Here is a 27,565-nt window from a genome sequence, read left to right on the forward strand (position 1 = left end):
AAGGATTGTTTTGAAGCTAATTACATGATGCACATTAGAGTTAGCTGACAATGTATAACAGACCAGTAATAAATGAAGAAAAACAGCTATTTGATGACTCAAGACACCAAGATTCTTGGCTGCATAGATGATTCAGAGGTCAAGAGCATTGTACTACCCTTGTATAGGATCTGATTTCAGTTGCTAGGTCACAAAGCTAGTGGTTAACAGCATCATGTAATTGCAATTCCATGAGAATCAATGCCTCTGAAGGCATAAATGTGTAAATGGTGCGGCAGAAGTGTCTGTATTTTGTCAATCATGTTTTAAATAAACACTGATTGGCCAGGTAGGAAGTATAGGTGGGAAAACAAGACAGGAAGTAGAGGTGATGCAATGAGAGAAGGAGAATTCTGGGAAGGAGGAAATTGATCCGTCCCACTGCTGCCCAGACCACCGAAGCAACAGGATGTGGTCTGCCCCACTGAAAAAGGTTGACCCACATGGATAACATAGATCAGAATAATGGGGTTACATAAGCTACAAGAGCTATTAAGTAGCCTGACCTAAACGGCCAATCAGCTTTATAACGTATAGAGATCTCTGTGACATATTGTTTGGGGCTTCCTGTTTATTGGGTACCAGGAGGGACAAAAACCCCAACAAGTAGGCCTCGATCATGTTACATGTAAGCACACACACACAATAAAGCTAGCACTACTTTATTCTTACTACTATTATCACTGCTGCTACTAATATTTATTAAAGAACTACACAATTCAATTATAGGATTTATTTTTTGACCACACCTAGCCATTTACAGTAAAAATACATGATTTAAAAGTTTTAAGAATTTATTGCCATGGGAACAGTTCTGGTGGGAAACCAATCATTTTCTCCTGGAACACTTTATCAAAGGCTTCAGCTTGGGCTACAGTAAAGTGATTCTTCCAGTCTCCAGTTGTGCCTGGAAAATGTGAAGCAGACACAAAGATGTGTTAATAATGATCTTAACACTATCACTCCTTAACTTAAAATGCTTAACATATCCCTCAATCCACTCTTCACATACTTGACAAGGAACAAACAGTATATAAAGTAAAACTGCCAGTGACTCCCTATATAATTCTTCTTATGCCTTGCAATAATATGCAAACAGACTTCTACCTCTGTGGAAATATTGACCCACCTTATTTTGTCCCATCCTGTCAACTACAAAATCTAACAGCATCAACACTAGCTCACACTCTAGATGGCCAGATTATTTCTGCTCCCCACTATACCTGATTGCCCTACACTGTTCATCCCAATAGAGTTTTTTATCTTAATTATCCAAGCTAACTTCAATTGTTCTTTCTACATTTTAGTGTTTACTTAGAGAAGTTCTGAAAAGCATGCAAGCAACTTTTAAAACATCTTTTAAAGTTAATTTTAATTATGTGTATAGGTGCACATGAAAGCAGGTACCTTCAGAAGTTAGAGGCAGTGTATCTCTTGGAGCTGGAGATACACACAGTTGTGAACTACATGACAGTGAAGATGTAAGAGACACAGAAACAGTCAGCAGTGAATGTCCCAGGACTCCTGTTTTCAATCAGTATGGTGTTTGGTAATGTATGCACACCTACATTATTTCATCCTATGTCCTTTTTACAATCTTTGGTTTTGATAACTGCATTATAAGATGTCTCTAGTTGTAATGTTAAATTGTCCAACTGTTCAAACTGTATAGTCTGTACCTTCACACTGGAGTGCTCATATATTCCATACAATAATGTCTTGTTCTTTTGTTTTTTTACTAATGACAGTGTAATCATTTCTTCCTTTCTTCCAAGCAGAACTCTGAATCCCCTATCCTTGTTGTATTTTATTTTATAGTTGTGATACTTTGACCTGCTCTACTCATTTCTATTTTGTATGTATGCACAAAATCTAATATATTTGAAATGTAAAATGATTCATAAATTTAAAATCTTTCCTTTAATCAAGCACATCAGGCAAAGGGAGCATACTCAACATGGGTTTGTTGAAAGCATTCCTGAATGAGTGAAGAAGCTATTGGCTTTGTTCCATTTTGCTGATGCAGAAAAATGAGTCCTTGAGATTTTACCCAACATAATATAGATGAATTCTTGTGAAGTGAAAAAGATTTGCAATAAAGGTCAGCCTTTTCCTTATCATATTACATTCTTTATTAAAGGTTTGTTTTTTAATTATGTATATATCATTCTGCCTGCATGTATCTGTGCAAGCCAGAAGCGGTCACCTGATCTTACTACTCATGGTTGCAAGCCACCATGTGGTTGCTAGGAATTGACATCAGGACCTCTAGAAGAACAGTCATTGTTCTTAACTTCTGAGTCATATCTCCAGAACATCACATTATTTTCTGGAAGAATCATGTAGGTTTTTAAGCCTCTAGTAGTATTTATTAAAGAATATATGAAGAATTCATAATTAAATGGTAATTGTTGATATACCATATTCAAATAATATACCACTATATGATATAGATATAATACTGCCATCTGTTATGGTGGAAACTTATAAGTATCCTTTTCTACTCTTAGCTTGTTTGTTATCATCACTTTTAGAATAAGCTGTTGTTCTAAAAGTTCTTTTTCTTTGTTCTTGTAGGTCTTTTTCTGTCTCTGTCTAAGATTAATGTCTTAGTCATTCGTACACAAACTCACATATACACACATACAATCACACACATATATATGTGTACGTAAATGAATATAAATATATCCTACTGAGACATATGATACAGGAGCCATACTATATTTTGGGAGAGAAAGAGCTAAAATCCTATTTTGGTCTCATGCTCCACCACTCTATGATGGAGGAAGCCTGAAGGTTAAGGCTGAACAATCTAAATTATTGGTAGAAGAAAATGAAATCCATTGTTCTCTGCTTCCTGCATCTATACCCTAGTTCTTTACTCATCTCCAGAGACCTGACATCTGACCCATTTTTTCTTCAACACTGACTCCCATCTCACCAATTATTTGCTAGAAAGGTGTAGGTGAGTTTCCAGGTGTTATTCACTCTGGCAAAGTTACTCCTTAATTTTAAAGCAATGAAATCATGCCCACAATCTCTTTCCAGCATAGAGAGGTAGCACAGACATAGAGAAGATGAATATTACTATTCCAGGAGAGACATTTCAGAACCAACTGAGTAGCCCTGAGTCTGAAACAATTCAAATTTAAGTTGGAAAAAACCATTATATTGTAGCAGTGGTGAATAATTTGCATTGTCTTTATGGGGTCTGGAGTCAGCAATCTTGACATATTCAACAGCTTTTCAAATCATTTTGAAGGAAGTGATTTCAGTGTTTATCATCCCAGATATATCTTTGTCCCATGCATTGAAATTTTGTTTAGAGTTGAGTTCTAAGATACAGGGAGCCTTACAGAGCCTCATTGCAACATGTCTGCACTTCATTTTATATTGAGGGTACTGGACAGATGCAATGCCAAGATACTCTCCCACAACAAGTCAATTCTTTTTCAGAGTTCCTGAAAGCCACATCATCAACATGGAAAGATTCAAATTGTAAGGTCTGTATGAAACTATGTTGTAATGAGCAATGACTTTTGAAACATTCCCAACTTTCTTATAGTCTCATTGAAACAACAAGCTCTCCACATATTCTGACATATTTTGAAGTTAGATGTATTTTTCTTCACCTTTCCTCATGAGTTTCAAACCATTAGTAACCACATCTTCTGGGACGATACTCAAATTGGACATTTTATTTTCTTTCATGACTTGGAAGGAACTGTACTTGAGGACCAGATCCAGCTCATCTTTCTCTAATTTCTTTCCTAGGAAGTCACAGATCTTCTCAATAGTTCCTCTTGTGTCCTAAAATAGAAGAAACAAAAAAGATGCTAATGAACAGAGAGATCTGAGAGAACAGATGCAGAGAAGTTAACTGTGGATGGACACTGGAAAGGGGGCATGGAGAAAGAAATGACACCATGAAATGAAAAGAGCATCGAGAGATTTGAGGAAAGAAACAGGGCATTTACAGATGGCAGAAGTCACACAAACAGCATTTTATAAAGAGTGGGGCTGGCAATGTGTCTGATGTCTGGACCTAAAAGACAGAGACTGATTTCTTTTAGGGAGGAGAGGATACTAGAGACAGCATCTCACATAACAAGGCTGTTCTTAAACTTACTTTGTAGTAGATGAAGACCTGGAACATGTGATACTCCAGTTTCCAATTCTGTAAAGTTGTGTTCACAGATGCATGCTAACACGCCCACTAAATGCACTGGGATATTTTTTTCCTTTAGATAGGGTCTCACTATGCAGCCTTGTTTGGTGGGATGGAACATGATATGAAGACTGGACTGACCTCAAGCTCAAATAGGTAATCCACCACCTGAATTTGCTTTCTAAGTGCTGGCATTTAAGGTGTTCACCACCATACCCCACTTGCCTGAGCATTTAAAGAGACTTCAAGAGTTACTTTCAGATAGTGATACATGGGAATGAAGGCAGTGTGCACAAAGATTTTGAGAGAAGTTCATGTTTACACCATGTAATACTGTTTCCTATGGGTATCTAAAATAATATAGTTTTGTAGCACTTTCATAAGAATGATGTCAATATTCATTACTTGGGGTTATTTCAGGGAGCTTTTATTCTGTATTGAGTTAGGTTATCATGCTATATCTCATATATCCATCACATACATAATCTTCTTGCTTCAGATACGCTTAAGCTGGAATCACAAATTCACCTTTCACGATAGCCACAAATCGCATAAAGTATCCTGGGGGTTACTCTAACAAAGGATGTGAAAAATCTATTTGAGAAGAACTTTAAGGCTTTGAAGTAAGAAATTGAAGAGGACACCATAAAATGGAAATATCTCCCATGCTCTTGAATGGGTAGGATCAACATAGTAAAAATAGCAATTCTACCAAAGGCAATCTATACATTCAACACAATCCCCATCAAAATCCAAACAAAATTCTTCTCAGACCTTGACAGAACAATAATCAACTTTATATGGAAACACAAAGAACCCAGGATAGCCAAAACAATCCTATACAATACAGGAGCTTCTGGGGGCCTTACCATCACTGACTTCAAACTCTATTACAGAGCTACAGTATTGAAAACAACTTGGTATTGGCATAAAAATAGAGATGTTGACCAATGGAATCAATTCAAAGACCTGGCCATCAACCCACAAACCTATGAACACCTGATTTTTCACATAGGAGCTAAAATTATACAATGGAAGAAAAAAAGCATCTTTAACTGTCAGGAGCCATTTTCCCCAAAATATAGCAGGGACTATTGTCCTAAGAATGTTTGCGGGGTGACCTACACCCAACTATCTTGAGAGCTATCTGTCAGCGGAACCCACCCCACATCCCAACTATCTAGAGAATTGTTTGTGGTTGGAATCACAAAAGGAATGATTCTGCTTGCATAGAGAACACTAGGTGTGTCGACTCGTGACCGAGTGTAGACTCGTGACCATTGCTGACCCGGCAAGATCCCTTCCTGCCCTTGCCATGCCCCTGCCCCCATCCCAAGCCAAATTCCTCATTCAAGGGCTATGTAAACCACAACCATTTCGCCAATAAAGTGAGACCTTGACAAATCGAGAACAGAACCTTGTCTGGCTCTTGCTTGGTCTCCATTTCTCCCTCCTGCCCATGTCTTTTTCAGATAGTGCCTCTTCGGGACCCTGGAATAACTGACCCGCTGGGCAGGTTTACATTCAAGAAATGGTGTTGGCATAATTGGATGCCAACTTCTAGAAGAATGTAAATAGATCCATATCTATCACCATGCACAAAACTCAAGTCCAAATGGATCAAAGACCTCAATATAAATCTGACCACACTGAACCTGATAGAAGAGGAAGTGGGAAGTAGATTGCAACACTTGAGCACAGGATACAACTTCCTACATATAACCTCAGTAGCACAGACAATAAAAGCAACATTGAATAAAAGGTAGCTCCTAAAACTGAGAAGCTTCTGGAAAGCAAAGACACTGTTATTAAGACAAAAGGGAAATATGCTGAATGGGAGAAGATCTTCACCAACCCTGCATCAGACAAAGGTCTGATCTCCAAAATGTATAAAGAACTCAAGAAACTAGATTTTAAAATTCTAATTAACCGAATTAAACATCGGGTACTCAACTGAACAGAGAATTCTCAACAGAAGAAGTTCAAATGGCCAAAATATACTTAAAGTCATGATCAACTTCCTTAGAAATCAGGGAAATCCAAATCAAAGCAACTTTGAGATACCATCTTACACCTGTCAGAATGGCTAAAATCAAAAAACACCAATGATAACCTATGCTGGTTAGGATGTGGAGTAAGGGGAACACTCATACATTGCTGGTGGGATTGTAAACTTGTGCAACCACTTTGGAAATCAGTGTGGTAGTCTCTCAGAAAACTGGGAGTCAACCTACCTCAGGATCCAGCAATTCCACTCTTGGGAATATACCCAAGAGATATCCAATCATACTACAAAAGCATTTGTTCAATTATGTCCATAGCTGCACTATTTGTAATAGCCAGAACCTGGAAACAACCTAGGTGCCCCTCAATAGAAGAATGGATAAAGAAGGTGTGGCACAAATACACATAATATTTCTACTCAGTTGCAAAAAACAATGACATCTTAAATTTTGCATGCAAATGGATGGGCATAGAAAGCACTTTACTGAGTGAGATGACCCAAACCCAGAAAGAACAATATGGTATGTACTAATTCATTAGTGTATTCTAGCCATAAACAAAGGATATTGAGCCAATAGTTCATGATCCTAGACAACCTAAATAATAAGGTGAACCTAAAGAAAAAAATATATTTATCCTCCTGGATATTGGAAGTAGAAAAGATCATCGGGCAAAAGTTGGGAGAACAGGGGTGGGGGTAGGGCTGGGGAAGGGGAGATGAAGAGAGAGAAGAGAGAAGGAAAGGTTTGGGATGAATTTGAGGGAATGAGATGGTTGAGATGGAGGAAGGGTGGATATGGGAGCAGGGGAGAAGATATTCTAATGAAGGGAGTCATTTTAGGGTTGGCAATATACTTGGCTCTAGAGCAGTTCCCAGGCATCCAGAGAGATGTCCCCAACTAGGTCCTTGGGCAGCAGAGGAGAGGGTGCCCATAGGCACACTATTGAATATCTTGCATATCACCATAGAACCTTCATCTGGCGATGGATGTCGATAGAGACAGAGACCCACATTGGAGCACTGCACTGAGCTCCCAAGGTGTAGAAGAATAACAGTAGGAGCAAGAACATGAGCAAGGAAGTCAGGACCACGAGGAGTGTGTCCACTCATGGAGATAGTGGGACTAATCTAATGGGAGCTGACTTAGGCCAGCTCGACTGAGACTGAATGAACATGTGATCATTCTGGACTCTCTAAATGTGGCTTACAATGAGGGATGACTGAGAAGTCAAAGATAATGACACTGGGTTTTGATTCTCCTGGCTTTTGGGAGCTTAGACATCTTTGTAGACCTGGATGGAGGGGAGATGGCCTTGGACTTCTAAAATGATAGGGCTCCCTGACTTCTCTTAGGACTGGAGAGGGAGGGGGAGAAGGGAAGTGGGAGGGAAATGGGAGGAGGTGGAAAATTTTAATAAATAAATTAAAAATAAATCTGGAAATACAGGTTGCAAATCAGAAAAAATTAAGTAAGTTCGAAGAAAGCCTTTATAATTCTGCCCAAAAGGCAGAGTTATATGCTATTCTCATCGTACTAAAGGATTTTTAAAAACCTCTTAATATAGTTACTGATTTGCAGTATGCAGAAAGAGTTGTCTTGCGTATTGAAACCACTGAACTTATACCATATAACTGTCTTTATTATTCATTCAGGTACAAGACATAATCGAGAATAGGCTTTGTCCCATATACATCACACACATCTGATCTCATACTAGTCTGCCAGGTCCTCTAGCACAAGGTAATAATGCAGAAATTGACTGATTATTGGCTAGAAGTGTGCTGTATGCCTCAGAGTTTCACAAGCAACATTATGTCAATAGCAAAGATTTAAAGAAAGTTTTCTATTGCATGTCAACAAGTTACAGAGATTATAAAGACATGTCCTAATTTCTTTTTCTATGACCAAATACCATTACCTGCAGGGAGTAACACAAAGGGTACTCAAAGGAATGAGATCTGGCACATGGATGTGTTCCACTTTACAGAATTTGGAAAATTAAAATATGTACACCACACCATTGACACTTATTCAGGTTTTCTATTGGCAACTGCCTTTAGCTCAGGAAAGGCTTCTTTAGTAATCACACATTTGTTAGAAGCTATGACTATCATTAGTATACATGTACAAATAAAGACAGATAATGACTCAGGATATGTCTCTAAGGAATGAAACAGGTTTTTTTCTTATTATAATATAAAGTATATTATGGGTATATCAAACAATCCTACAGGTCAGGTATTTATAGAAAGGTCAAAGTGAATGATGTGGGATTTTCTTCAGTATGTTGTGATTACCATTAACAAATAAAAAAACTGCTTTGGACCTAAAGCAGGAAAGAACTTAGCTAGGCAGGGAAAACTAAACTGAATGCTAGGATAAAGAAGGACAGAGTCAGAGAGAAGCCATGTAGCCCTACTAGAGCCAGATGGAACTTTAGTTGGTAAGCCACAGCCATGTGGCAATACACAGATTAATATAAATAGGTTAAATAAATATGCAAAAGTCAGCCACTAAGAAGCTAGAGCTAATGGGCCAAGCAGTGTTTCAATTAATATGGTTTCTGTGTGATTGCTTCAGTTTGGACAACAAGGACAAACAAGCAGCCTCCCTCCTACAAATTGGTGCACCAACGTGGCAGACTAAATCCACTTAAAATCCTGAGAGAGCTTTAAGAGGAATTCTCAACAAAAAGAACAGAGTTTAGCACAGTTTCTTAGTATCCACATTTTTTTTTCTAGATGGGCTTGCAGTGAGTAAGGTGTCGTGGGGACCAGTAAAATCTATGTGACTTCTTTAAAATAAAACCAACAAACAGCAGGTTCCTAGTTTGCCAGCATGAATAGCTCTGCCTCTTTTGGGAAGTTTGACTATTGAGCATTTAAATGGGGTTTGTGGATAGTGTACTGCAAGTTACTTGGTGGCAGCATGGCCAACGGGTTATCAGAGTTGAGGTGGTGATGATGGCTCCCACCTGGAAGTCTCAGGCACTAAAGGACTTCTACCATTTTTGTTCTGTACTGAGCAATCCAGAAGTACTCTATATATCCTAGTAATGCTGCAGCTCAAGTTTTTAAGAAGCACTTAGCATTTTAAGTTCTCCTGGACACCAGAGAATTAAAGATTCACAATAGCACACATTCAGACATGAAAGACCTCTAAATGGACCACAATGTTGGATAAATGTACATAGGCTTGGGGAAAAAAGAAACTATAGAGAGTTATAAAAAGAAGTAAATGGTTTTTAAAAAAATAAAACAATATATTTAAAGAGACAGTACCTATAGTCATAGATTAAAGGAGTAAAGATAATAAAATAAATATGAAAAATTAAAGAGTAAAAATAAACCACAAAAAGATGGAATATACTCAGACAATCTGGATTATGTATATTACTATGTTTTCTTTGAAATTTTTGACTGTGAAGAGCTAAATACATAGAGACATTTATTGTACAGGCTGATAAGCTAAAGCAGCATTTATATTATTAAGGTATCTTGACTTCAGAATTTGGGTCTAAGGATATATTGCTTTGGAAAAAAGTTCTTCTTTTGTTTCCACAGAGGATGAGAACCTGTGAATTCATTCCAGGCTAATGTTGTTTAATGAACCAAAACCCCTCAAAGGTTGCCTTAAATACCCCTCAAAAAATTACTTCACACAATAAACAACAGGAAGAAGTTTAGACAGAACTATGCCCATATTCCCAATATTGTCTACAAATGTGTCTTTACATTTAAAGGGGGATATGCTATAGAGATTTGCATTGGTATGGATCTTGGTTCGTTGATACAAATTTAAGGTCAATTTTGTTATATGGTGTGTATGTATTTCTGATCTTGATTAAGGTATTGTGTTTGTCCAGCTCATTTTAAAAATGCAATGTATAATTAAGAAATATAGGCTAATAGATAATCATCTATAATAGTTAAGCTAGTAGTCATGTTAGTTAGATTTTCTAGATGTACAGAGATGTATTTCAGATAGATATGTATTCTTTAAACCTTTCAAAGACAACAAAATATGGCTTTTAAAATGTTTTAAGAATGTAGGACATTAAGAATGTAAGAGTCAGCCAATAAGAAGTTAGAGCTAATGGGCCAAGCAGTGTTTTCATTAATATGGTTTTTGTGTGATTATTTCGGTTCTGGGCAGCCGGGACAAACAAGTGGTCTCTCTCCTACAATCGAACTATAAAGGATATGCTAAACAAACAGAAAAAGGTAGAAAATACCCACAGAAATACATTCCCTAATGCTTTATTAACCTTGAGTTTTCTTAACAATAATGAGGAATGAATAACAGCAGCAGAAAGACATTGGATGATAGAAAAAACTTCTGAATTAAATCAGCTGGTATATTTCAAGGATATGCTAACCTCACAATGGAAACCAGGAGAGGAGCTACATTGGGGAAGTGCTTTTGCACTTGTTTCCACAGGAGAGGAAAAGCTATGGATACCATTGAAATTGATAAAGATTTGATTTGAAAAAGAGAAACCTCTTGAGAAAGAGAAATGACAGCTCATTCACAGAGGTGACAATCGTAAGAAAACCTCATAAGGATTGGGGAAGAGTTCTGTTCTTGTCTTTAAGGAAAATACTCATCTTCATAGAATCAAGAGACCTTGGACATCTAGATGCCTAAAGATGAAAAGATATCTATGCAGAAAGAATCACCATGCGAAGAGAAATCTGACATCATTTGCATGGTAAAATTTGATTATCCAGACATGTGTACATCTTTAATTATAAATAAGAGCTGGCTTTGGAGTTGGACAATGTCTATCCTTCTCTAAATCCAAGCATGTTGCAAAAAAAAAAAACATTCGGAATTTTTGTCTCATGTCAGGAGCCATCTGGTATGGGACAAAAAGAAGATAGATTTGAAGGAAATATTTTACTTTTCTTCATGCCCATTTTGTGTATATCATATCTTTCATTGAGTACATGTCTATATGAATAATATTTAAGTTTTCAACAATGAACACTAGATTTTCTTGCAGTAACCTTTGAAACTTCTAGGGAGAAGATGGTGCTGACAATAATGACTCCACCTGGTTAATTAAGACATCATGATGCTGATAGTGCTACTATGAGACCAGTTTTTGGGGACCAGCTGTGGAAATGGTGAGCCTTCTTACAATGCTTTGGTCAGAACTTCAAATAAGAACTTTAAAAAAAAAACCCTATCGACTACTCAAAGACCTTACACAATTATATAAAACAGTAATTTTAAACTTAACTGTCATTTTACTTTTACAGGATCCCATAGAAAGAACATTGCCCCCATGAAAGCTGAAAGCAACTCTAGAAGATGACATCCCCTTTCCCCAAGAAACTTTGTCCTTAGGGTTAGGGACACCATTTTGGGGAAGATTATAATTCATATAGCGTGGGTAGTTGGGGTGGAAATTATGTAGCCTCAAAGATTAAAAAAAATACAGAAAATAATAAAGAAGGAAAACTGAATGGGATGATAGGTAGATTAGTGTGAACTTACTCACACTAATAATAATAATAGTGAGTAATAGAGTGAATACTTGAGAGCTATTATTTACCGACAATTTACATTGGTATAAATTTTTGTATATTGATATAAGTTCAAATTCTATTTGTTATATTGAATATGCTCTGATTTATGCTTAACTGTATATTTATCTGTATGTTTGTATACCTATGCAAAGTTATTTTGTCAGATTGTGTACATGCATGCTTCTACCTGTGTTTAAGACATTTTGTATATTGATACAATTTTAGGATATATTTATCATATTGCATTACATATTTCTACCTGTGATCAAGATATTTATACATTGTTTACATTTTGAGGTTAATGTACTTATTTGTTGTACAGTTGTTTAAAGATTGTTTAATATTCTAATATGAAGTCTTAGTCTTTATGTTATACAGGTGTTAAGTATTATACGTCAATAGTCATCCATGTTTGTCTACATACAGTTAAACTAATCAGGTTCTTTAGATACATAGAGATAGATTGTATCTATCCACATAGCTAGGTAAAGTTTAACCACTTCAAAGATCTGTAGAACATGGCATTTAAATAACTTGGGATTTTGTTAATGTGAGACACGATTGCTCTTGGCAATCATTGATCAATTCCTGAGAGAGTGTTGAGCACCAAAGACACTCCACTTGGAGTTTGATTTTTTCTTGGCAAAACTGGCTTTTTGCCTATGCATTAATCAATGACAAAGTGCACAATCACCGGACTTGACCCAGCATGATACAAGAAAAAATGCTGCCGAACATTCACAAGACAGGGTAAGATGGTTCTGAAAATTTCCTGCCTCTGAAAATGGTCTGTCAGTTACTCTAGGTGTTAGCCAAAGTTGGCTGATTCAACATTGCAAATGAGACTTTGAGTGATTGCCTAGGCAGCCAGTTGTCTCTGTCATCTACTGTACATTTTGGAAGCTGCTTGATTGTGCTTCCTGCCTACTCAAGTTAATATTATCTCCCTTCTCCAGTCTTCAATGGGGTTGAAGACTACATAGCCATTATTACCATCGTCTTATGATCTAGTCAAGCCATTTCTACTACAGTCTTAGACTCCTTAGGATAGAACGTTTATTAAAACATTAGGATATGTTCCTTGCTTAATATTGTCTATGCTGGTTGTAATTCTAATTTTATACTTGATATCTGTTCCTAGTGTACTTAGTTTTGTATTAGTTTTGGAACTCTTTTATTTAAACAAAAGGGGGAGGTACTTTGGGAGCTCCTTCATGCAATAACCTTTAATATACTAGCTCACTAGGGCATGGTCTCATAGTATAAATGCAACTGTAAGGAGTGCGCTGCCTCTCTCTCTTTGGACTCTCATTTTTGTCTCCTATCTTCAGTTCCTGTTTCCCATTAGTGCAGAGGACCCTGATCTGTGATCCTACCCCTAAATAAATAAACATTTATAATACATAATCCTGAACTAGTGTGGGATTATTTTGTAACTTCCATCATCAAGAGGGAGTATTTTTAACTAAATGAACATAAAATACACAAAATTATTTTTTCTTAATGGTCTTTTGAAACAATGTCTCTTGTAGCCAAAACTGATCTCAAACCAACCATACAAGAAAGTAAAGATGATCTACAACCCCTGCATCTGACTCTATGTCTCAGAGCTAGGTTTTCAGTCAAGTGACACACTGCTGAGGTATTTTTTTTTAAATTTTTTAAATAAGAGATATTTGAGACACACCCAAAGTACTTAAACATACTTATACCATCAATTGGACATTTTAATGAAATGAAACCTCAATGACCAGGTAAATGTATAGTCTACAAGTCTATTTAAATATATGGCATTACTTAATGGTGAAACATTTTAAATGATCTCTACTAGCACTTTGGAAATCTGTAGTGTAATGTAGTCCATCCTGAAGAACCCTCTGTACTGCAGAGCACAGGACAACATCTTTCCTGACTGTCTGCACCCTGTAGATGTCCAGTCAGATTTGTGTAGCACTCTGTACTGTTCATGTGACTCCAGTGTATACGGTGTAATAACCAGGCTACCTTAATATGAAACAGCAAATTTTAATGAAGGAATAGCTTACAACACCAGGGATCCAGCACTGAGCAGGAGATACAAAAAAGAGGAGCTAGTGGGGCTCAAGCCAACAGATTTATATGTAAACATTAGCCCGAGGCGAACATGCCCTCCCTTGGGCAGAGTTTCCCCTACACTCCAGCACTTGTATTCTCCCAGAACGCACTGATAGTTTTCTTCTTTGTAGTCAAGGGTAGATGACATACATTTTGGCACAACAGTAGAATAACATTACTATCCCCACTAACCACTGATCACTGCATTATCAGATGTATCAAATGTGCTGACTAGATAGAATTAAAAACCTGTAGTGCAAGTGTGAGCTACCGCTCCCTTTGTCAAGATAAAGTAGGATAAAGAAGACATGGAAAATGGACTAGGAGGCTGGAGAGGAAATGTCAGATGCAGGTCAATAAAGAACATAAGCAATAATCTAACTTTTATTGAGTGTTCATAAGCCTAACCCTGACATGGAAACACTGAGGAATGTGAGGTGCTCCATGGGTGGGTTTGTGAGAGGGTGTGTGGTTGAAATAAGAATGTTGGTTACCTGTTTCAGGTCTTCATAACTCAAAAGCAGGAAGTTGTCCCTTTCTCTCATGGACAGCCAGGCACGGGTGTGCTCAAACCATGATCCAAATATAACTGTGTGAAGGGAGGAAGAAAGTGTTGGTTACAAAGAATAAAAGTGAGTACTGCCTGATATTCTTTACTTTTGTGCAAATGGTAGATACCTTTATTAAGAAAAATCAAAATGATATTTACAATATTCAATGTAACAAATGATACATACACTACAATGAGCTGATAAAATCAAAAACTCTAGTAAGCTCATCACCCCACTGCTTTACCACTGATGCCATGAGGAGACATCCTCCTGTTGGGTATCAATGACTGAGGCATGTGTTGGGGAAAGCAATCACACCAATACAGTAAGCCAGAGGCTTCTGGACATGGTTAGGCTTGGTCTGAAGAATTATCTTAAGTAATTACGAGGGAGATCACCTTCGATTGGTTTCCCCCTCTAAGTTACCCCCATTACTCAATATCACTCTTCAACACCCAAGCCTCCTAAACACAGACAAGTAGAGGCCTTCCAAGCATAGACATCCACCTTTACATCCAAACTTCATTTACGTTCCTAAGGCTATTGTGATGTGTTCACAATAGATCCTGGTCTAGTGCACTCTCTTCTTGTCTCAGCCTCCATTTCACAGTTGCACTGTTACCCATTATCTGAAGAAATAACTGAATCAAATCAGGAAAGAAGGTAAGAGTTAAGTCAGGGTAAGAGCAGTAGAATATATGAATTCAAGGATTCTAAGATTTAATTGAAAACTGAGGGTAAATGGCCTACCGGGAAGTTGTAGAGAGAAAGTGAATTCCACAAGTATTGGCAGAATTAAGTCACTTAAATAGGCTGAAAGCTGGTCTCAGGTGATGGCTCAGTGGAATGCATTTGCCTTGTAAGTGTGAGCACCTGAGTTTGAATCCTCAGGAACTATTGAATGAAATAGAAATTAAGGTTCAACACCTAATGTTGTTGTTGGTCTTCCACATTCAAGCTTTGGCACAAGAACAGACATAGTCACACATTTATTTCTACACAATCATGGATACACACACCTATGCCCATCAAAAAAGGCTAAAAGCCAAGCCAGAAGTGGTGGCACACATTTATAATACTGAAACTCAGAGTTAGAGTCAAGAGAAGACTAGAGCTTCAATGTCATTTTCCATTACATTGTGAATTAGTGGCCAATTTGAGATACACCTGATCATGTCTGAAAATAAGCAAAAAACCAAAAGCATGTTAGTGAGAGCATCAAAAATAAGCCAATAACATATACGTTGCTGATAATTAACATTTGGTTTGCTTTAGAGGTCATTTTTTAAGATAATGTGTTTATTTGGAGGCTGGGATTACAAAGTAAATGTCAAGAAGGCTGTCTCTGTCTGTTTTGTAGAAAGGATTACTTGAACTATTGATCCACTGTATCCATCCCATAAATGTCATGGGTGAAGGCTTTTACCATGTTACTCAGCCTGGATATATTATTTTCTTACACTTTAGTTTATATATATCAAGTTATGAGACCTAGTGGCTGTGTTCAACTAGGTTCTCTCTGCCTACCAACCCTGCCTATCCTTTTTTCCTGCCTCAATATTGCCTGCTTAGCTCTCTATTAGATCATCATGTGTTTTAGACAGGCAAAGTTTCACAGCTTCACAGAGTTAAACAAATTAAACATAAACGAATGCAACACATCTTGGAAATATTAAAATAAATGTTTAACAACGTAAATGACTGTAACACATGTTAAAATAATATTCCACAACATCTCTATAAGTTGCTTTCTGTTGGAACAGAAGCCAACTCAGATACAGTTGGAAAGTGGGGCACCACAAAGACCAAAAAAGAATCTTCCCTCAGAATTGTGTAAGTAAACAAAGAAAGCACATTGAAATTGTCAAGAGAAAAACACCAAGTCTAACGTAATAGAAGGTCTGTTAGAACTGAGATTTCAACAGAGTTTAAAATCTGTGTGATGCAATGTAAACAAACCTAAGAGAGATGTTTAAAGGTCAATGTACTTACATTAAGAAATCATTTAGATATCTAATAAAGAAATCAGTTAGATATCTAATAAATTGGTTAATGGTTTACCTTAGCGCTCTCTGGAAAAAGAAAAAGCAAATGCCAAAATCAGTAGCTTTAAAGTAAGCACAGACATTAATGAAATAAAAAATTTGAAAGCATCCCAACAGCAAAACAAACCAGAGAGTCAATGAAACAGATGTGATTCCTTCAAAATGTAAACAATGTTGACAAACCTTAGGTAAACTAACCAAAGGGAAGAACAATTTCCAAAACTAATACAATAAGACATGAAAATGGAGCACTATGACAATCACCAGTGAAATTCAGAAAATTATTAGAATTTACCTTAAGAAATTCCACCAAACTGGAAAATCTAAAGCATATGGAAATATTTTCTTTCTTTTTTTTATTGAAAAAATTTCTGCCTCCTTTCACTTCACACTGCCCACTCCCTCCCCCAACTTCTCCCCCCTTGCCCCACTTCCCCCCACTTTTCTGCCCTCCCCCCATTCCTAACTCCCTCCCTCTCCAGTCCAAAGAGCAGTCAGGGTTTCCTGCCCTGTGGGAAGTCCAGTGTCCTCCCCACTCCATCCAGGTCTAGGAAGGTGAGCATCCAAACAGGCTAGGTTCCCACAAAGCCAGTTCATGCAGTAGGATCAAAACCCAGTGCCATTGTTTTTGGTTTTTCATCAGCCTTCTTTGTCTGCCATGTTCAGAGAGTCCAGTTTTATCCCATGCTTTTTCAGTCTCAGTAAAGCTGGCCTTGGTGAGCTCCCAATAGATCAGCCCCACTGTCACAGTGGGTGGGGACACCCCTCGTGGTCCTGACTTCCTTGCTCATGTTCTCCCTCCTTCTGCTTCTCATTTGGACCTTGGGAGCTCAGTCCTGTGCTCCAATGTTTAAAATGTTTAAAAAATAAACAGGTATATGTAGGGAGAAGACTCAGCAGTTAAAAGCATTCACTGTTTCTCTACAGGGCCAGGATTCAGTTTTCAGTATCTACATGATAGTTGTCAGTGTACTCTTTCAGTCTTTGTGGGTATCAGACACATATGCAGCAAGACAAATGCATGCAAGCAAAACACATCTACACATAAAATAAAATGAACCTTAAAATTAATCAGGCCTGACCCTGCCCCTTGCCTGCCATTTTTGGATTAGGAAAAGGAATAGCAAAGACCAGGACTGAACAACTCAGCTACAATTGAGGTCCAGATCCAGGGCACTGAGTGGTTTACCTCAACATAGACACTATCAGTAAGCTCTGGAGAAGATGGAAAGGACAAGTACTGTGGAACAATAGCCACTGGATAATCATGAGTCTGAGCAATAATAGAATATCCAAGATATCCAATAATATCCTCATCCACGTCTAGATGAGGGTCCAGTATTGATGGTGTAGCAGAAGCCAGAGACCCTGAATGCGAACCCATCTCATTGCAATGAATATTTATAGGTAAAGCTGTTTGGGCAAAAGGGTATACTTCATGATATATCTTAGCTCCCAATGCTATTATGATGAACAAATATGGAAAGGTGAGAATGATGGAGTAGCAAAGTACTACAAGTATACTGAAACTGGACACAGCAGATGTGATGGATATGAGTGAGGATTGGCTTTGAGAGAGGAGCAGGTGATTTGCCCAGAGGGATGGGTGAAATAGTTTGATTTTTTGTTTGCTTTTCCTTTGTTTTTCTTTCTTTTACATTCCAGCCTTAGTTTTTCCTAACTCATTTTCTCCCTGTCCCTCACTCACTCCTCTATTAACATCCCCAAGCATTCCTCAACTATTTCTGTTTAGGAAAGGGAGGGTCTCCCATGAATATCAACAAAACGTTGCACATCCGCCAGGCACATGCCTTTAATCCCAGCACTCGGGAGGCAGAGGCAGGCAGAGCTCTGTGAGTTCGATACCAGCCTGGTCTACAGAGCTAGTTCCAGGACAGGCTCTAAAGCCACAGAGAAACCCTGTCTCGAAAAACCAAAAGAAAAAAAAAAAGCAAAACCCAAAAAACTTCTCAAAACATTGCATATCAAGTTGTAGTAGACTATGCATCTCCCCATGTATTAAAGATGAACAAGGTGACCCAGTACAAGGAGGAGGGCCCCAAGAACCAGTAAAAGAATCAGAGACATTCTATAAGAAGTTAGCAGTTCCATAAGAGAGCCACTCTATGCAACTGTAACATATATGAAGAGGGCCTTTGTCAATCCCCTCTAGGCACCCTGGTTTTCAGTTCAATGTCTGTGAGCTCTATGAGACTAGGTTGATTCTATGAGCTTTCTTCTGGTGTTCTTAACCATTCTGGCACCTACAATCCCTACTCATCATTTTCTGCAGGATTCTCTGAACTCCACCTAATGTTTGGTTATGGATCTGCATCTGTTCCCATCTGTTACTTGATGATGTCACTCTGATTACTGTCGGGCTAGGAACCAGTGTGGTCATAGGAGATGGCCAGTTCAGGCTACATATCTGATATGCTAGGAGTGTAAGCTGGAGCTTCCTTATAGATTCCTGTGAGATTCTCTTGTGCAAGGATTTACCTGACCCAGAAATGCCCCACCTTTTCAATCCTCTCCCCAGTATTCATAACAGCATTTTTCATAATGGCCAGAAACTGGAAACAACCTAGGGGCCCCTCAACCAAAGAATGGGTAAAGAACATTTGGTCCATTTTCTCAATGGAATGCTACTCACCTGGTAAAATCAACATCATCAGGAACCTTGAAAGAAAATGGATGGAATTACAAAAAATCATCCTGAGTGAGGAAGCCCAGACTCAGAAAGGCAAATATGGTATGTATGTACTCATAAGTGAATATTATCTGTAAAGTAAAGGATAACCATGCAACAATCAACAGCCCCAGAGAGGCAAGGTAGCAAGGATTGCAAAAAGGGATATGTCCCTAAAATGGGGAAAATAGAAAAAATTTCCTGAGTTAACTGGGTGCTGACAGGGGTGGGAACATGATGGATTTTAATGGGAGAATGTATGGAATGGGAGAGTATTTGAGATACATCTTGATGGGGGTATTTTAGGGTTAGATAGAAACCTACTGCTAGAGAAACTCCCATGCTTCTACAAGGATGTTCAAATCAAGGACTAGCTACAGTGGACAGACAGCCTGAACTGGCCACCTCTTGTAATCAGGACAGTAACAGCGCACCTTGTCATCAGAGTCATCATCCAGTGATGAATGGAAACAGATGCAGAGACCTACAGCAAAGCACTGGGCTTTACTATAGGAATTCACCTGAAGAGAATGAGATGGATTAGATGAGTCAGTTGGGTCAAGGTTATCACAAGAAAATCCACAGAAATGACTTATATGGGTTTATAGGCTTATGGACTAAAAGAGAGACTGCATGGAATTGACTTAGGGCCTCTTATGTTTGACACTGTGTAGCTTGATTTACTTGGATTCCTAGTTGTAGAAGTTGGGCCTGTCTTTATTGCTTTGGCTGATATTTAGGAACCTATTCCTCATAGTGGGTTGCCTTGCTCAGCCTTAATATAAGGTGAGTTTAGTCCTACCTCAACATGCCATGTCATTCTATGTTGACACCCATGCTGAGGCCTGTCACTTTCTGAACAGAGGAGAAGTGGATTGGGAGGTAGAGTTGGGAGATAGGTAGGAAGAGGGAATGGGATGAGGAGGGGGAAACTGAGGTCATGATATAAAGTAAATGAGCAAATTATAAAAGAATTTACTTCCTCTCAAATCCCACACTCAATGATGTATTACTTCCTAGAAGGTGTGTCTCATAAATTTGAAACTGCCATCAACTGGAAAACAAGTGTTCAAATTCCATTATACATGTGGATCATTTCTAATTCATTCACCACATAGGATAATACCTGCTGGGAAGACCAGACTCTCCAAATGATGCCAGAATGGGTTTTCATGGGACCAGCTCTTCCTGAACCCTGTTATGCAGTGGTGTGTGAGAACAGAAATTCTACATCACCAGGATAAAGATGGTTATGAGTCTGGAAGCTACAGATTGTTTGTGTTTTGAGGAATAAGATGGAGCCATCTGAATATTAAATAATATACTAAAGGCTGGGGATGTAGCCAAGTTCGATAACATGCATGACACTGTGGTTTTGAGTCACAGTATTCAATAAACAGAACATGGGTGTAGTTGCGTGTAGTCCTAGAATTCAAGAGGTAGATGCAGGAGGAACAGAGCTTCAAGGTCACCCCTGACTATATAGAGAGTTCAAGACCAGCCAAAACTATATCTCATCTTGTCTTTAAAATATCTTTGAGCCCTGGGCTTTAAGAAGAGCTAATACCTATAGTCCTCAATGTGTTCCACTTAATAGAAAGAGAAGGGTCATTTCCAAACTCATTTTATGAAGAATACAATTATCCTGATACAAAAACTGCACAAAGATTCAACCAATAGAGAATTACAGACCAATTTCACTCATGAACATGCAAAATTTCTTAGTAAAAATACTGGCAAACCGAATCCAAGTACACATAAAAAAAATAATCCATTCTGATCAAGTAAGCTTCACTCCAGAGATATAGTGCTGGTACAACTTATGAAAATCTAGCAATGTAAATCATCATATAAATAAACTGAAAAAAATATACGATCATTTTATTGGATGGCAAAAAAGCATTTGACTAAATTTAACACCTCTACATGATAAAGGTATTGGAGAGATTAAAGATACAAGGAATATATCTAAATATAATAAACGTAATATACAGCAAGCTGACTACTAACATCTAACTAAATGGAGAGAACCTCAAAGCAATTCCATTCAAATCAAGACCAAGTAAGGGCTGTCCACGCTCTCCATATCTCTTGAAGTTCTTGCAAGAGCAATTAGACAACATAAGCGGACCAAGGGGACTCAAATTGGAAAGGAGGAAGTCAAACATTTGTTATTTGCAAATGATATGATAGTGACCCCCAAAATTCTGCCAGAGAAGTCCTACAGCTGATAAATACCTTCAGTGATGTGACAGGATACAAGACCAACTCAAAAATATCAGTAGCCCTCCTATACACAAAGGCTGAAGATGCTGAGAGGGAAATCAGAGAAACTTTACCTTTCACAATAGGCACATATACCATAAAGTATCCTGGGTTAACACTAACCAAGGAAGTGAAAGACCTATTTCACAAGAACTTTAAGTCTTTGAAGAAAGACAGTGAAGAAGATACCAGAAAATGGAAAACTCTCCCATGCTCTTGGATAGGAAGGATAAACATAGTAAAAATGGCAATTCTACCAAAGGCAATCTATAGATTCAATGCAATCCCCATCAAAATCCCAACATAGTTTTTTACAGACCTTGAGAGAACAATAATCAACTTCATATGGAAAAACAAAAAGCCCAAGATAACGAAAACAATCCTATACAATAAAGAAACTTCCAGAGGCATTACCATCCCTGACTTCAAGCACTATTACAGAGCTACAGTAATCAAAACAGCTTGGTATTGGCAAAAAAAGCAGAGGCATTGACCAATGGGATAGATTTCAAGACTTGGATATTAATCCACACACCAATGAACACCCAATTTTTGACAAAGGATTTAAAAGGATGCAATGGAAGAAAGAAAGCATCTTCAAAAGATGGTTCAGGCAGAACTGGGTGTCAACCTGTAGAAGACTGAAAATAGATCCATATCTAGCACCATGCACAAAGCTCAAGTTCAAATAGGTTAAAGACCTCAATAAAAATCTGACCACCCTGTGTCTGATAGACGAGAAATTGGGAAGTAGCTTTCAATGCATGGGCACAGGAGAGCACTTACTAAGTATAACCCCAGTAGCACAATAAGAGCAACAATGAATACATGGGCCGTCCTGAAACTGAGAAGCTTCTGTACAGCAAAGGACACAGTCAATAAGACAAAAAGGCAACCTAATAAATGGGAGAAGATCTTCACCAACCCCTTAGCAGACAAAGGACTGAGCTTCAAAATATAAAAAGAACTCAAGAAATTAGATATTAAAAATTTAAATAACTCAGTTAACAATGGGGTACTGAACTAAACAGAATTCTCAATAGAAGAATTTCAAATGGTCCAAAAATAGTTCAGGACATGTTCAACTTCCTTAGCTATCAGGGAAATGCAAATCAAAACAACTCTGAGATACCATCTTACATCTGTCAGAATGACAAAATAAAAAAACAATAATGATAGTTTATGCTGGAGAGGATTTGGAGTAACGGGGACACTCATTCTTTGCTGGTGGGAATGCTAACTTGTACAACCACTTTGGAAATCAGTGTACTGTTTTCTCAGAAAATTGGGAGTCAACCTACCTCATGATCCAGCAATACCACTCTTGGGAATGTACCCAAAATTTGCTCAATTCTACGACAAAATCATTTGTTGAACTATGTTCATAGCAATACTAAATATAATAGCCAGAACCTGGAAACAACCTAGATGTTCCTCAGTGGAAGAACAGATAAAGAAAGTGTGGCAATCTATTCGTTAAAGTACTACTCAGCGTTAAAAAAAATGACATCTTGAATTTTGTGTGCAAATGGATGGAAATAGAAAACACTATCCTGAGTGAGCTAACCCAGAGACAAAAATTTGAATATGGTATGTATTCACTCATGAGCGGATACTAGCCATAAACAAAAGGACTTTGAGCCTATAGTTCATGATCCTAGAGAAGCTAAGTAATAAGGTGAATCCAAAGACAAACATATATAGATCCACCTGGAAATTGGAAGCAGACAATATTGCCTGACAACATTTGGGAGCATGAGGGAAAGAAGTAGAAGGAAGGAAAAAAGGGGAAGAGGAGCGGAGAAGGGGGGTTTTGGGGAGAGCTTGAGGGAATCGCATAGTTGAGATGGAGGAAGGACAGATAAGAGATATCTTGATTGAGGGAGCCATGTTGGGGTCAGCAAGAAACCTGGCTCTAGAAAATTTCCCAGGAATCAACAAGGATGACCCCAACTAAGACCCTAGCAATAAAGAGGGTGTCTCTACTGTCCTTGCACTGTAGTCAGAGTGATGATTATCTTTAATATCACCATAGAACTTTTGTCCAACAACAGATGAAAACAGAGACAGAGACCCGCATCAGAGCACTGGACTGAACACCCAAGGTCCAGTTGAAGAGTGGAATGAGGGAGAGTATGAGCAAGGAAGTCAAGACCACGAGGGGTTCACCCACCAAGACAATGTGCCTGAGCTAATGAGACCTCACCAACTCCAACTGACCGGGCAACGAATGAGCATGGGATCAACCTAGTCTCTCTGAATGTGGTTGACAGTTGTGGCAGACTGAGGAAACAATGACAGTGGCACTGGGATTTGTCTCTACTGCATGTACTGGCTTTTTGGGATTTTTTTCTCCTTGGATGTATACCGCGATCAAGCTGGATGTCGTGGGGAGGGACTTGGACCTCCCACAGGTCAGGGTGCCTTGTCCTCTCTTAATATTGGAGAAGGTGAGAGAAGGATGTGTGGAAGACTGGAAGGGAAGTGGGAGGAGGAGAGGAAGTGGAAATTTGGGTTGGTAATTTTTAAAGTAATAAAATGAAAGAAATGCCTTTGAGCCAATAGCAACTCCTATATTTAATAGGACACTCACCATTTCCTTTGAGGAACCATTCAAAATACTCTAACAGGGAACCTGGATTCTTAACAAGGTTTGTCTTATGAAAGAAAAAATAACCAGACACAAGAACATCTCTGGGATTTCTGATGACATAGATCATCTAAAATGGAAAAACATGTATATGAGGGTCAATACAGTCATTCTTAACTTTTACCTGTTACAATTTATATGAAATGTCAATCAAATATCATGACATTTCTAAAATCATTTATTAATTTTATTTGGAAAAACCATACTTAAGTACGATACAGTCAAGATCCTCTTTCAGACTTTAATTTGATTTACAAATACATAACAGCCAAATGACTGAGGTCACTGTTATTGTAAAAAACAAAAACAATAATAAAAATCTAACACTGATTCTATAGTTGTCAAAAACAATATCTCACAGTGTGAAATATCATCCACCTGCTGTGAAAGAGTAACTTATCTACACAGAATATTGAGTACTGTGCCCAATCAATCTGTGATATGACAAACTTTTTGGTTTCTGTAACTATAACTACCAAATATAACCCTCAAAACAGTCATGGTGCAGAGCTTAAAGCCAATGTGCCATTAACCAGTGGTGAAAACAAAGACCTACAGGAAACTAAGTAAGGAAGAGTCAGAGAAAACAATTTCCTTTGGGAAAAGCATAACTATTGGTCACATAGTGCTGAATGCTCATCCCAGAAAACATACAGACAAGGAACATTGTACAGACAGAGCTGATTGATTATACTTAAGTATTTATACATATGTAGATATGTATAAATATACATATATAATAAAAATCAATGAAAAAGATACCATGAATCTGGAAAATGAGAGCTATATAAATGAGTGTGGAGGAAGGGGTTGGGAGAGTGTAGTATACAATTAAATTGTAATCTCAAAAATAAAAGAAATAAGTTAAAAGTGAATAAATTTAATAAAAGGATACTTATATTTTGAACCAATGCATTTGTGGAATTATTCTAGAATTTATCTCTTTATGCCTCAATTTCTCCAGACAAGAGTTTGCCAAATTCGGATAAGACACAAACACATATTTTTGAATGGTCACAACTCAATTGTGGTATTTTTAGGAGAGATAGTTCCTCTAAGAGTGTCTTTGCAGTTTAAGCATAAAATAATATTAAGTTCTGTGGTGGAAAGACTACCGGTAAACATTCTTACTAACAAGAAGCTATGAATATTTCTGAACCTTTCTCTAGTTCTTCTATCCGGAACATGGGTGATTCCTGTGGTTACGGATCTCAATGGACAGCTAGACCCAGCAAGACACAATGGATACAGATGAGCCATAACTGTTGAACATCTACATGTTTTGATGCCTGTTCATGTTGTTTCACCTATGAGGTAGTATGTGTTGGGTGTTTCACCCACTGTGCATGGGGTATTTATAGAATCAAGATTAGCTAATTAATTAATTAACTACTTTGGTGACAGACAAACAGTAATATCTACTGTACACTATAATTTTAACTCTATTTGACCTGTATATATAGTTCCTTGATGCTCTAATGTGTTGTTCCACTTTCTGTCATATATCTGCCATGATCACTGTATGGTGATTGATATCATGGTACTTTGATTTAGTCTGAGGAGGGAACACATCAATATCACCTAGTGCATGAGAATCCCAGCTTTCCTACCTCAACCTAAAAAAAAATCAGAGTCCCATTTAAACAGGAGCTCTAGGGTCTGTCATGGTAGAATAAGTTCAATGAGCATTTGACCAAGCATTTCTCAATCACTGGATACTGACCTTAGCCTTGGAACTGAAGAAAGACTTGGGGAAAAGATGGAAGGGAAGATGAGAGCTGATGAGGCGTGGTCCTTCCTGATTGATTAAAATTGGATTTCCTATTTGAGTCTCTACCCAGGGTGAGCGTTCCCAGATAGGCACAGATTGAATCCACTTGGGATTCCCCTTGGTCTGAATTAAGCAGACAATCTCAATCAGCCAGTTAGTTCCTGAACAAGAAGAAAAATTGATGGTCAGTAATTTCAACATTATTTGTTAAAAAAGCCTCAAGTAGATTTTACAGTCACACTATTTACAGTGCAGCTGTTTCCAAGTACACAGACCTGTGGTGTTCACAATGTCTACATGGTGTTAGCACAAAGTATATTGATCTAGCACACCCCCAATGCTTCACCCGCAATGCTTCACTTGGAAAAACAGAGATTATTCTCAGTATACTTCACCTGCCTCCTAAACATACCCAGCAGTCCTGGACTGTCATCAGTCTACATTCTGGTGCAGTGAATTTGAATATCCCAGATATTTCACAGGGATGAAGTTATAAAATCTGTTCTAGCTTGCACGAAAAAATCTAGACGAGCTCCTCTTTTTTTTTTTTTTTTGGATTCTTTTTTTTTATTGATAAAAGAATAAAGGAAAAAAAACAAATTTCCACCTCCTCCCAGCCTCCCCTTTCCCTCCCCCTCCTCCCACTCTTCTCCCCCTCCTCCCACCCCTCTCCCCTTCTCCCCACTCCTCTCCCCCTCCCTCTCCAGTCCAAAGAGCAGTCAGGCAATGCCCTTGAGATGCATCCATCCGGCAGTGTGTCTGTGAGTACTGCTTGTCCTTAAGGTAAATAAATGCCCTCTTGTCTATTTAACACACACACTCTATCCATGTTTGCATGCTCATTTATCAGTGGATATTTATCTACCTTTCTTCCCTGGGCGATTGTCTGAATCTTTATCCTGAATTCCACCGTCCTTCACTTTCCAAGTTATTGCACATTCCTTATCAGCAAACTATTACTTTCCTAATGGTCAATGCTTCCTCCACCCAGTAAACATCCCTTCCCCAAAAGTCTTGATGCTTCTTTTTGGTTCCTTGAGTTTGAGACTCTTTCTACAACCTGAACAAGAACCATGGTAATTCTCTCCATGACATTTTACTCTCCATCACATATTCTTATATCCATGCCTTTTTTTCTATTGATGTTATTTCCTTTCTTTATTCTCATGATTCTCCCTCTTTCACTCACTCTTCTACACAGAGACACAACAATGCCAGAGTCTGCCTTAGGATCCATTGACATTGCTCTCTTTCTTTCTTTTTTTAAAAAAATAATTTTTAGATGTTTTAAAAAAATACCAACCAAAATTCCCACTCCCTCCCCTCCTACCATTTCCTTCACACACACTCCCACCCCACCCCCAAATAATCCTGCCTTAACTGATCTTCGAACTCAAAGATAAAGCTAAAGTCTTTCTCTGAGTGCAAATGTGCTGACAGAAAGCTCTCCTAACCCACAAAGCATTTTAAACATCTGATATACAGGACATTCTACTCATTGCCTAAATTAATGATGATCAATGTCCCATTCTTCCTCATACAGTTCAAGATCATTCTCACTAACAGTCCTTACCTGATTTGGGGTAAGTCAATATGATTGTGTCTTCATCTCTAACCACAAACTTATCACCGATTTCTTCAAGTATTTCTTTTTCAAACCCAAACCCAGGAAAAGGTATTCCTTCATACCAAAGGTAGTCTGACATGGCCAAGATCTCTTTGTGGGTGCTGTTAGGATTCCACCTTTAGC

General features: G+C 38.0%; 1 protein-coding gene across 1 annotated transcript; it reads right to left on the minus strand.

The window, feature by feature from the left end:
• Window positions 1–757: 757 nt before the first annotated feature.
• LOC142841898 (sulfotransferase 2A1-like) lies at window positions 758–27,565 on the minus strand. The gene is made up of 6 exons (XM_075958967.1): window positions 27,389–27,565; window positions 25,768–25,976; window positions 23,988–24,114; window positions 14,339–14,433; window positions 3,675–3,852; window positions 758–946 (listed from the first exon to the last, which is right to left on the minus strand). The coding sequence occupies exons 1-6, from the start codon at window positions 27,519–27,521 to the stop codon at window positions 834–836; spliced, it is 855 nt and encodes a 284-aa protein (XP_075815082.1). The 5' UTR covers window positions 27,522–27,565; the 3' UTR covers window positions 758–833.

Source organism: Microtus pennsylvanicus, chromosome 1 (assembly GCF_037038515.1).
Source record: "Microtus pennsylvanicus isolate mMicPen1 chromosome 1, mMicPen1.hap1, whole genome shotgun sequence".
Lineage (NCBI taxonomy): Eukaryota > Metazoa > Chordata > Mammalia > Rodentia > Cricetidae > Microtus > Microtus pennsylvanicus.